Here is an 11,492-nt window from a genome sequence, read left to right as displayed (position 1 = left end):
GAAATGATGTAATTCCACACTCAACTCTATAAAGCAAAGGTAATATACACTGTAACTTCAGGAAAGAGAATGGTAAAGAAACCACCTCAAAACAACAGTACTATGAAGTTGTGGGGTTGGTTTTGGTTTGGGTTTTTCTTGTTTGTTTGTTTGAAAAACTACTGCCCATTTTATAGTGGTTTCCAAAGGGAAAGGAGAAGGTTTTGGTTTCATCTTTTTGCTTCACAAAGCACACATACAATGTCACATTAGTTCACAGTAATGCTAAATTACTGCCCAAAAGCCAGTAATTTGGAGTTTAAAAAGGTAAAATTAATTTGGAATAAAATTTAAGTAAAAAAGATGTACTGCTTACACTTTTTTTTTAAAGGTAAATTAATTTGGAATTAAAGTAATTAAAAAAAAAAAAGTGCGCTGCCATCTAGAAGGCCCTTGCAAGAAACTATCCAGAGGCAATTATTAAGATTTTTAAAAAGTGACAGGAAAACATTTTATTGTCAGAAGAATCAAACAATGCTCTTACCATAGAAAAAGGCAAGAGAACAACAACAGAAAAATAGAAAGCTCCTCTTCAATGCAGGACTTGGCAATTTTATTTGACTCAAAAAGGAGAGCACAGAAACAAGCCACTGTGCTTCAGGACAACTGTTTTGGATCATAAACATAAGCTTACCTGCAGTTGAGATTTTGGCATCCCAGGTTTTTCAGATTTTGGTTTGATCTTCTCTTTAGGTTTTGGTTTTGCATCTTTGCCAGCACTTAAAAACTTCATAGTGGCTGCAGCATGTTTGAGAATGCAGTCATTGCTGCAATACACAGAATCAGGCTGAGCCAAATTAAAACAGCCAGGACCAATGCACTTCGATGCACCAGGAGCTTCAATTACCTATAGATTGAAATGAAGTGAGTTCAAACTTCAAAGAGGAAACAACAGAAACATACCTTTATAACATGAAGAAATGCCTACATATCATATGTGCAGACCGCAGCTATGACTGTTAGTCACTTGCACAATTGCCAGTGTGAAAACAACTTTCATTCATGATATAACAGAAACAACCCATACAAAGGTAAGAATTTCACTCTTGTAACACACTATTTCCAGAACATCTTGTATTTTCAAGCGGTTGGTCTGCTAGCAGTGAACTAAGGGAGGCTGGTTTCCTAAATTTTCAGATCCCATAAGCACACAAATGCTTTTTTCTGCTCCTCTATGTCATGTGAGAAATCTCCTTAATCATGCAGAACTGGCTTCTCAATAGCAAGGTTTCTAAAACACATTTTACTTATTTATCACCATCAGCCGCTGTCCTCAACCATGCACACGTGCAAAAGGAAGCACTCAGCTATACAAGTGTCCAGGTAATTCTTGCTCTAGAGGTTTACCAAATTTAATTTTAGAAGTCTCCAACTTACATAAACACAACCATTCTCCGACGCAATTTTGCCACAGCCTAATACTTCTTACATATTGAGAAGTTTGCATATGCAGTCTGTACATTCCTGTACCTTACAATTACTCTCCATTTATATCAGTGTTATATACTAAGCATTTCCTCTTCAAATGTTAAGATTTAGAAAATAGCATATTCCTTGAAAACAGAATACATTAGGTCAAAGTCGAGAAATACTTGAAAGCTCTTTAGGCTCCAGCACATCACCTCTAAGTATTACGCCTTTAGTCTCACTCTTCCAGATTACTCCCAAAAATGTTATACAACTGACCTAACACTCAGAACTACCGTAGTTCTAGACAGCCTCTCCTCTGTCAATATTAACTGCAATTTGTAATTACCACAAATAAATTTTTCAGGAATATTTCCAGTAAAAAAATATTATTTGCATAGTGTAGCTTATTTTTCCCCAGTCAGAAGTCAGTAAGACAGTATCTGCTGCAGCCTGATAAAACCTGGGTTTGGGAATTTTCCCATAAAAATTAAGTTTATGCTTTAGAATGCTTTTCCATCATGTACACACTTAACTGTGAAGTACAAGAAAGAAGTATCAACTCATGTTCCCTAAGAAGCACCTCGAACTTCAGATTAACTGAACCGTCATTTCTAATTAAGTGTATTTACTCAGATGCTGACAAAATTTTCAGTGTTGATGTGTGTACTTACACAGTTTCTAGGAGTTTTAACCACAAACCAAAATTCTACAGCTATACGTGCTTATGGACAGCAACAAAAAGGAGTCTTTCTCAAAGTGCTTAGAATATTGGTGTAAGAGAACAAATAAACTGAATAATGAGACTGTTTAGTCACCGTAACACAGAGTGATCTCAGCACATCAACATAGGAAATAGCAATGGTCTTTCTGCCTAGAATGGGCAGGGAATTCTGCAGAGAGTGGTGCTTGTTTATACAAGCTATACAGGGATCTTAACTGAGGTATGAGGGACAGCATGGGCTAAAACACAGACTTCGACTGTTCAGTTCTCTCAAAACATGGTACCACCTGGCAAACACAAGTAGAGCAGTTCCATTCCATTTCCAAATGCCAAAATAATACCTAAAATATAAGCAGTTCTTCCCTAAGAGGCAATGAGTTAATGATAATTATGTTTTTCTTTCACTAAAGGAGAGATGCCTAACACATTCAAGTAACTTCTTAGCATGCTAATATCGAAGCATAATTGGTGATACTCAGAAGCAGAACTTAAAATTAATACTAACACTGTCAGCAAAATGCAGACCAACACCAACAGAACTGGACTAGCAAAAACATTTTTGTGTACAAAGAACAACGAATGTATTTGAAACTGTATGTGAAAACATATTTGAGAAAAATACTGTTTTCCACACATTTATCTTAAAATAGAAATATTTACAGTTTTAAGGTCAAGCTGTTCTGATCTATACATTAAGCTCACTATGCTGATATGGATAGCTCTACTATTTAAATTGACTAGAAGTGGGGAGTGGTCCATAAATGTTTTGTAGAAAATGTACTACAACAGAAAGACTTCTCTAGAGATAGGCTTATACTCAAACTTATACTTATTCTAGGGATGATTTCAAAGTTTAAAGATTAGGCATGAAAGAACAAATTCATACAGAAAAAATATGAATAGCTGTAGCATTCTAACAGCAAATACACTAAACATGCTCTTCAAGGCATAGTAAGAAGAAAAGGAAAATGTTCAAGATGTTGGCATTACTACAGTAGCTTAGGCAGTACAAAGACAACCACTGTAGCATGAATTTTAAATTTGTGTACATTGAGCTAGAGAAGCTTCTTTGCCTGTATTTTGAATTGGGCATGGAACTTCCTATTATAAAATTTAAGCTTCTTTTCTATTTTATGCTAGAATTTGCAATAATTCAAAATACAAATTTTTATGTTAAAAAAGGCAGTATAAAACAATTCTGTATGTACTAATAACTTGAAGAAGCATCAGGACAAAAATCAGAACTTCAAAGACTAATTGGAAGCACAGAGGAAGTACAGCTGGAATTAACTCCAGCACACACTTGTCAATGTTAACTAAAAAGTTTCACCATCACTGAAAATGCCCAAACTGTTGGGAGATTATTTCAAAGCTAGTATAAACCAGTCCAGAATTCTAAGATTTTTATTAAAAGAACAGCTTATTATTTGACTTCCAAAACAGTATTTAGAAAGGGCAGAATAGCACAATGCATTTCCTTACACCTAAATAAAACTTTTAAATCCCCCACTTCAAAATAACACTTAGTTTTAGTTCCTGTGCTGACAGAACTATGGACAAACTTCTGCTAAACAGTAATATTTAGTGGGTTGTTCAGCTTCATATTTAGCTTTAAAAAACCAAGTCAGATTTAAAGCCATACAAGTAAGCCATTGTCTCAACGTAAACAGTGAAACACAAAAAATAAGAAACAATTTAAATACTTACAGGTTGAAATATCTTTAGTTTTTTCTTCCCACTTGGATTTGCAGCTTTTTCAATCCTACCCTTGATTCCTTGGTCCTCAACAGATTTTTGTTCAATTGTTCCTATGCTTGTGAATTCTGTGCCATCCACATTTACTTGCCCCGCTTTAGCTTCCTGCTGGTCTATTTCTGAAGCAGGCTCATCCTGTCCCTGTAGAATGGTGCAGTTCGGACAGATATAGTCCTCGCCATTCCTTTCCAACAATCGCCCTCGAGCTTCAGAAATACCCACGCAGTCACCATGAAACCATTCCTCACATCTATCACAACAAATCATAAACCTGAAAAAAAACCCCAAGGAACAGTAAGACATTGTGAAATGAAAAGACAATTAATGCTCAACAGATACTTCAAGAAGCAGATCTTAAGTACCCTGCTAAAGTACCAGTATACTGTTCTGCCTCACTGTTCATTTCTGTATTCATTTGTTTATCCCCCCTTTAAATATGTTATAAACTGTCCCCCCCAAACTTCAAACACACCCAAGAGCTCATTTGCATATACTCAAAAAGTAAGCATTAGCATCTGGTTTGATTTTTCATCACAGAAAAATTCCAACTACTTGCACTGCATTTTTACTTGAAACCTTTGCCTACCTGTTGTTATGAGGCTGACGACAAATACAGTACAGTGCATTTGGGTCATAAATCTCAGACTCAGGTTTGCTTTTGGGCAGTTCTTCGGGTTCTTCATCTGTGATCCCTTTTGCACCAAGAGCAGGCTTTACCTCCTTCTGAACCTGAAGATCTTCAGTGTCTTCCTCAGACACAATCACTTGACTTGCAATCTCAGTGTTGTCTGCAGTCTCAGGCTCTTGTTTGACAGGCAACTCAGACTCACCTTGTTTTTCAGGCTGGACATCACCTGTTTCTGTAGGATCTTGTTCTGAATTTCTTTTCCTCAGACGGTTCTGTATATCCTTCAATGTCAGCTGCACAGGTTTCTGTTCAACACGTTTCTTTCTTAGTCGATTCTGCAGCTCCTTTAGTGTTAACCCATCACTATCACTATCAGAAGTATCATCATCTTCCTCTTCCTCTTCCTCCTCCTCCTCCTCCTCCTCTTCTTCTTCCTCTTTTGTGCATCTGCTTTTAGAGCCTTTCTGATCCTTGCTACTCCTAGTGTTAATCCTCCGAGTCACAGGTTTTATATCGGGAGTGCTCTCAACACTGTCTTCTGAAGCAGTTTCAGCATCTGTAGCTGGACAGGATGCTGGTTCACTTGAATCTTCCAGAGTAGTAGGAACACTCCTCCTTCCTCTGCGTCTTACTGTTGTAAGAAATTCTTCCACTCTCTCTGTTCGCTTTGGTTGCCGACCACTACGCCTGAGGTTTAAGCTTTGTTGCTGCTGTTGTGGCTGTTGTTCACTACAGTCCACATCAGTATCTCCTGCACCTTCTCGCTTAGCAATTGTAGTCCTTCGAAACCCCCAGGTTTTCCTGAACTCTTTACTTGTAGGCTTGATAGTTTTTTGCTCCTCCTCATTGCTTTGCTCACCTTTATCATCCAAAGCTGATGCTAAAAACAAGGGAATAGTTATTAAACTGGTGGTGAAGGAAGATGTTTTTTCTTAAAAGTTTTTTTTCAACATAGTATTATTTTCTTTCTGATAATATAGATATCTCCACCTCATTTTATGACCCTGAAAACAGATACAATGCTTTCTTGTGAATGTAAGACAACAGCAATAGCAATTAAGTACATCACTGAACACTGTGCCAACATAATCCAGCTGTTACAAACTCTTCTGTTATTTAAAAATATATGTATATACACACACACAACGGACAAATAAGCCTATTTTCTGCTCAATATAAAAGGAAGAAATCTTACCAGGAGAACTATTTTCCATGTTGTCAGTATTAGACTCAGATTCTAATGGTACTGGCTGTGAACTTACAGCTTGTTCCATAGTACGGACACCACTGTCCTCACCCTGAAACGCTGAAGAGATACATAAGGTTCAAAACTCAGATCCAAAAATATTCATAGCCTAAGTAATTATTAAATATTCTGATGTAATCTCATTCTGCTACTGTAACAAATACTTAACTTGAATTTCAAGCCAAAAATAGTCACTGAATATCAACAAAAAGTTGACTGAATCCCTTCAAAGTACTAAGTTAAATATATGGGTTTGGACACTATACTGACATGTTTTATTAAACAGCCTTAGGATTTCTGATATTTCTCAATAAAATCTTTTCATGGTATGAACCTACTCCCTGGGGTCTGTCTGTGGAAAAACCTATAGCAGTTCCACTCCTTACGTGGACACAGGAACCATGCATGCACCAGTGTGAAAGACTATGGAGCAGAACAAGGAGTCACCCAAACAGACAGTGCAGACACAGTTACTGTTTTAAAGGTGAGGATGATATTTGATATCAATAACTTTTTCTGGTAGAAAGGACTGCTGATTACCTGCAGCAGGATAAGGAGCAAGGTAGAAACAATGCCAAGTTTAAAGAAATTCAAAGCTACTGCTGTTTAGATAATACAGGGTTAGTCAAATAACAACACGGTTTTGGATTTTAAATGAAATGTAAAACCAGAGAAACACCCTAGTCTTCCTTGTTAAAATAAATTAGGCCTGTACCTTATCTATTAAATAGTTTAGCTGCTATTTTTAAGTTGTTTCAGAAGCACTGGTGGGTATTCAGGATAAAACAACACACTTTCCCTTCATTATTTCTCTAACAAGGTTTATGGGATAGAAGAAGTTATACAGAAAAGAACAAAATAAAAATCTTCCCAAACATCTATCTGGAAAAAAAAAAAAATCTGCATTGAATGAAACTTGAGAAAGGCTGCTCCTTGATGTAGTTATTTACAAAAAGGTTTTCAGCCTGTATGATCTACCAGAAAGACAAACACCACCCCCACCCCGCCCCAAACCCCAAAAGATTCAGCAAAACCCCTCCAACTATCACAGATGGAGCCATGGCTGGGGGTGGGGGGGGTGGGGGAATCTGTGCTGACAACCAGGATCCCTTTTTTCTCAAAAGTCTTTTCCTGCATACTAGGAGACTCTCTTATTTGATAAGACAGAAGCAAGTGAGAGAAATAAATATAAGATCTGAGACTGTATTTTGAGTATTTCAGGAATAACCTGGTTTGAACAAGTATTAAAGTAGAATTACATCATGGTGCAATGTTTTCAATGAGTTGCATGCCATGTAAACGCTCTCCTAAATGCATGCAGAAACTATGTTTTACAGTCATTGCAATTACATTGCTCATGTGAAACTATAATATGCAGTAGTAAGCATACCTCAATTGGGTAAACAGAAACAGTACTTTAAAAACAACAACAAAAAACACCCCCCAACTCTCCCCAATGAATGTTTTTGGAATAGTTATTGCATATTCCTGGCTCAAGGATTGCACAGGTAAGCCAAAAGGGAACATTAACAGAATTCCTAAACAACAGTACTTGCTGAAAGAATCAAAGATATTTCTAACAGCTGTATATATTACAGCTACAAGTTTTCAGAGGCATCCTTTAGTAAGCTTTTTCCAATCTTACACTGTACACTGGTGATAAAAGCCTCCTTATGTCATATACTGCATCAGTTGCATTACAGTTTTGCCTTATCAAACATGATCACTCTATAGTGCAACTCTTCTGCTTTCTAGTATTATATTTAACAATGCTACAACAGAAAGTTAACTGTCAATGCTATGGAATTATAAACATCCATGCAGATATATTAAAAAAATTAACACTTAAGTTGTAACTTAAGAGTCATTTCAGTGAGATACTATAAATGTCGCAGACTCCAGAACATCTATTTAAATAGTAACTGATTACTTTTAACACTACAACCAGAATAAAAAGTGAATTTTAAGCCTGTAGTGAACAGGCAAAAAGCTGAAACTGCTTCAATCCGATATGAAATTCCATTAAGTTCCCCCGTAAAAAAATCACTAACTATAATTTTTAAAAATTTTTTTACAAAACCACACTAAAATTATATTCACAACAGAAAAAGGCTCCAATAGAAGTAAGGGAACAAGTCAGAACAATTAAAGTTTACATCTTGTTTAACTTGGAAGATGAAGAAATGTTAAAAGCTATAAGCAGAGGTAATCCAAATTCTGAGATTTAAATTTCAGATAAAATGTAAAGAAATAAGTCTCTTCAATATCCTCTATATGCTTTACCTGACACAGCATTAAAGGTTCGAATGGTTTCTCCCTGCAGAGCTGAATGAAAAGGAGAGCCAGAGGAGGGCAGCAAAGGATCAGAGTCATTCAGCATTATCCTTCCAGCACATGCTGAATTTCCTGATTCAGAAGTGCCAGACTGAGTATCCGAGTTGTCAGGAGGACCAAATATCAATCCTCCTTTTCCTGCTGGCTCCTGGAAAAGAAAGAAGGGACAAAATAAGGCACTGATATGTTTATGAACTTATCTTAGTATTGTTTACATAAATTTGGAATTGTTTTGCCCCTATTACATTATAAAGCAAATTCCGTTATTTTGCCTTCTTGACAGTTTTCTACTTTCAGAAAGACACTGAAACTGGAAAGGAAAGTCAAAGTAAAGCAATACCACCTCCACCACTTACGAACAGCTGAGACCTTTGAAATAAATACAAAATATGATTGTACTCTCAACAATTCATTTAGATCCCATTAAGATTTCCAGAACAGTAACAAACTGTAATCAATAAGTCTATTCCACTCACAGTATTTAAAAGTATTCTGAGAGTGAAATTTAGTAAGTGTATATTGTGCAATGAAAGTGCAGAAATGCATTTAAACTCCATCAGCATGCCCAAAGTTACAGTAGGGAAGATTTACCAGTTGGTACTAAATTTCATCACAGAAGACATCTATCTGCAGCTTTGAGGATTTAAATCCAAGAGGCTACTCAAGTGGTTTTGCAAGATGGGGTAATAAAAATTTATAGCTGAGCTTCAGAATTAAAGAATATTCCTTATCACTGTCCCTTTCACCAATAAGGTTTGCAATATAGAAAGTTTCAGAAGCTTTATTTCAAGCACAGCAGATTTTATCAATAACACACCTTCCCAAAAATTAACCCTTGGAAAACATTTCAAAATCATAAGGCATTCATTTAAAGCATCTGAACAAGAACAACTTTTTAGTCCGAGGGTCCCAATTCACATGCAGAATGGCAACAGAACATCAACACTGACTTCTTCCTTCAAGCAGGTGAGCTTGAAAATCAGCAGGAAATGCCTGCATTTAACCCCAAAGTAGTCTACCAAACTACAAGAACACTGGAAGAGAATTTGGGAGAAAAAGGAGGACCAGATGGACAGAATAGAAAAAGTCACTTTTGAACTGGCCTATAAAATAAATTAGTGAAGACAAAACAACGTTATTTGACACAGACTCTGCAAGTCAGCATTCTGCAATTAAAGATGCAGGGGAACTGCCACAGTAGGTATAGGAAATAACTAAAACATTAATAATTCTTTTAAAGGAGTAAAAACTGACTGTCAATACTCCAGGTGGGGAGACATACAAATTTAAGAACAGACTAGATAATCCCTCATTAGACATGCCAATACACAGTCTGACTCTTCTTTTTAAAGAATGTCTTTTTTTTTTTCAAATCTCTCAAGCCCCCAACTCTTAAAAGCATCTTTGCTGTTTAGAAACACTTTTTACTAAGCAATGATCCAGCTCTAGGTGTTCTCCAATGCCATGTCACCATCCCAGAAATAAGGAGAGGGGAAAAGAGAAACCCTCCCCAAATCTGATTTTACTCAGTGTATCACTTTATATTTCATAAGCAATAATTCTCAAAATTTGCATGACTGTGGCAAAGCAGAATTACAAAAAAACCATGAGTGTATAGCTAGATGCACATCAGTATTTCCCTCCCCTGTACCTTCTCTATAGGGGATTAAGTACATTATCTACATTCTTTCCCTCAGTCAACTATTCCCACTCCAAAAAGAGGAGGAAAAAATTAAACAAAAAAAGACAATAGAATAAACTAATTGTGAAGACCCTAGTGCTATATCTCATGGCATTGAATACCTGCTCTAATATGTATTTTGCTCCATTGTCTGAATCAGTGATTATATCCAGGAAGTCAGTCACTGATGGCTGAAGACAGTCTGAGTTTAAAGTGCCTTCTTCCACGCTGTTGTTCTGTAATAACCTTTCAATCTCCCTGTTCAGAATCTCCAAATGATCACACATCACACAATTTTTAAGTGATATTCCTAAAGGAAGAGGGAAAGTCAGCTAATCACTTCTTGTTCAACTCTAATATTAAACTATGAAACAAACTATGCCTCTATAACATGCAAGAAGTGCATCCTATTTGAAAAATTTATCCAGTAACATACTAAAGAAAGAATTGTCTGAAGGATTGACTTCATAGTGCACAATTACGTATGTGTGCATTCAAGGCCCTGTGTGCAACACACTCTTTACAATTACGTTTGAGCCACAGAGCCAATATCACTAAAGCATTCCAAAAACGGAATGGCATCCTCTCTTCCCAGGAAACATTCTGGCTCATTGAACATAATACATTTTAAAATGTTAGTCATAGCCCACCCAGCAGCAAGGCTGCACAGTACACAGCCTACAGCTCTGATTTAACATAAAATAGCATTTTAAACACAAATAGTAGTTGAAAACTAAGCGATTCTATGCAGGAATCATGCTTCTTTTTGCATTAGTAATGTTATCTCATTATTATTACCTGTATTACCTCTATTACCTACAGGAAAAAACTTCCAACAAAACTGCAATTTTAAAATAATTTCAAATTTGAGAGGTACAAAAATTCAGTACACTTAAAACACTAAAACTGCAGACCCCCTACATTTGCTGTAAAATACTTGGTTGTTTCTTATTATTATTTAGTATCTCCATTTTTTCCTCTCCCCATTTGGTCCAAATTTTTTTTCATGAAAAATAAAATAAGTTTCAAACTTATTTTACATGAATCTGCTCTTGCAGAACTGCATCTTAATACAGGTTGAACTTAAATGTCCAAAAGAAGCTGAAAAATGAAGTATCATCAAAACATAAAAGCACAAAGCCTTAACTCACAATTACACTTTTAAACCTAGCAAGCCTGCTGGCATTTCTAAGCAAATGTTCTAGTAACTGCCAGCAAAAATATTTACTACAACATAAGTCAACTTTGGAAGTCTTCAAATATCTGTTTCTCATCCCAATTCAGTATTATTTTTGTTCACTTTGTTCTGTCTGTTCTCAAGTTAACTATTCAATTGCAGTTGAGATACTGACAGAAATGTAAGCTGAAGCAGCAAAGTAGTTATCTTGTTTCAAAGGAATTGAACATCCATGACCAACTTAATCTTATTCGTCCTAATACAGTACATTAATCACATTTCTGAAACTGGAAGTTCTAACTGGAAACTGAAAATTTTTGTAGTTCCCCTAATAGACAATTCCCATCAGCATCATCCTGCCTTTCTGCCTTCAGAAAGGATATTAAGTACCTCTGAAAAATCTGAGGCATGAATCTCCATAAATGATGAGACAGGACAGCAAAATACTATTAATAATAAACATGTATACCGTTGCTTATTCAAAAAGTCCTCTGGTTTTGC

The 11,492-nt window shown here is 36.1% G+C and overlaps 1 protein-coding gene across 5 annotated transcripts in view; it reads right to left on the bottom strand.

Annotated features, from left to right (window-relative positions):
• Nucleotides 1–11,492, bottom strand: part of DIDO1 (death inducer-obliterator 1) — a 56,411-nt gene that overhangs the window by 33,396 nt on the left and 11,523 nt on the right. For 4 of the 5 annotated variants that reach the window (XR_005932129.1, XR_003922786.2, XM_030009862.2 and 1 more), the window contains 5 exons: nucleotides 8,083–8,281; nucleotides 5,749–5,859; nucleotides 4,512–5,433; nucleotides 3,878–4,196; nucleotides 674–886 (listed from right to left, as the gene is read on the bottom strand). Coding sequence is in view for 3 of the 5 variants with exons in the window: in XM_030009862.2 (XP_029865722.1) it covers nucleotides 674–886; nucleotides 3,878–4,196; nucleotides 4,512–5,433; nucleotides 5,749–5,859; nucleotides 8,083–8,179 (1,662 nt within the window). In the remaining 2 variants the exon portion in view is untranslated. Of the gene's footprint in view, nucleotides 1–673; nucleotides 887–3,877; nucleotides 4,197–4,511; nucleotides 5,434–5,748; nucleotides 5,860–8,082; nucleotides 8,282–9,936; nucleotides 10,125–11,492 lie in introns of those variants that run through there. The other variant, XM_041122714.1, reaches the window with a different exon arrangement.

Source organism: Aquila chrysaetos, chromosome 3 (genome assembly GCF_900496995.4).
Source record: "Aquila chrysaetos chrysaetos chromosome 3, bAquChr1.4, whole genome shotgun sequence".
In the NCBI taxonomy this organism is placed as follows: domain Eukaryota; kingdom Metazoa; phylum Chordata; class Aves; order Accipitriformes; family Accipitridae; genus Aquila; species Aquila chrysaetos.
This window is presented reverse-complemented; position numbering and strand designations above follow the sequence as displayed.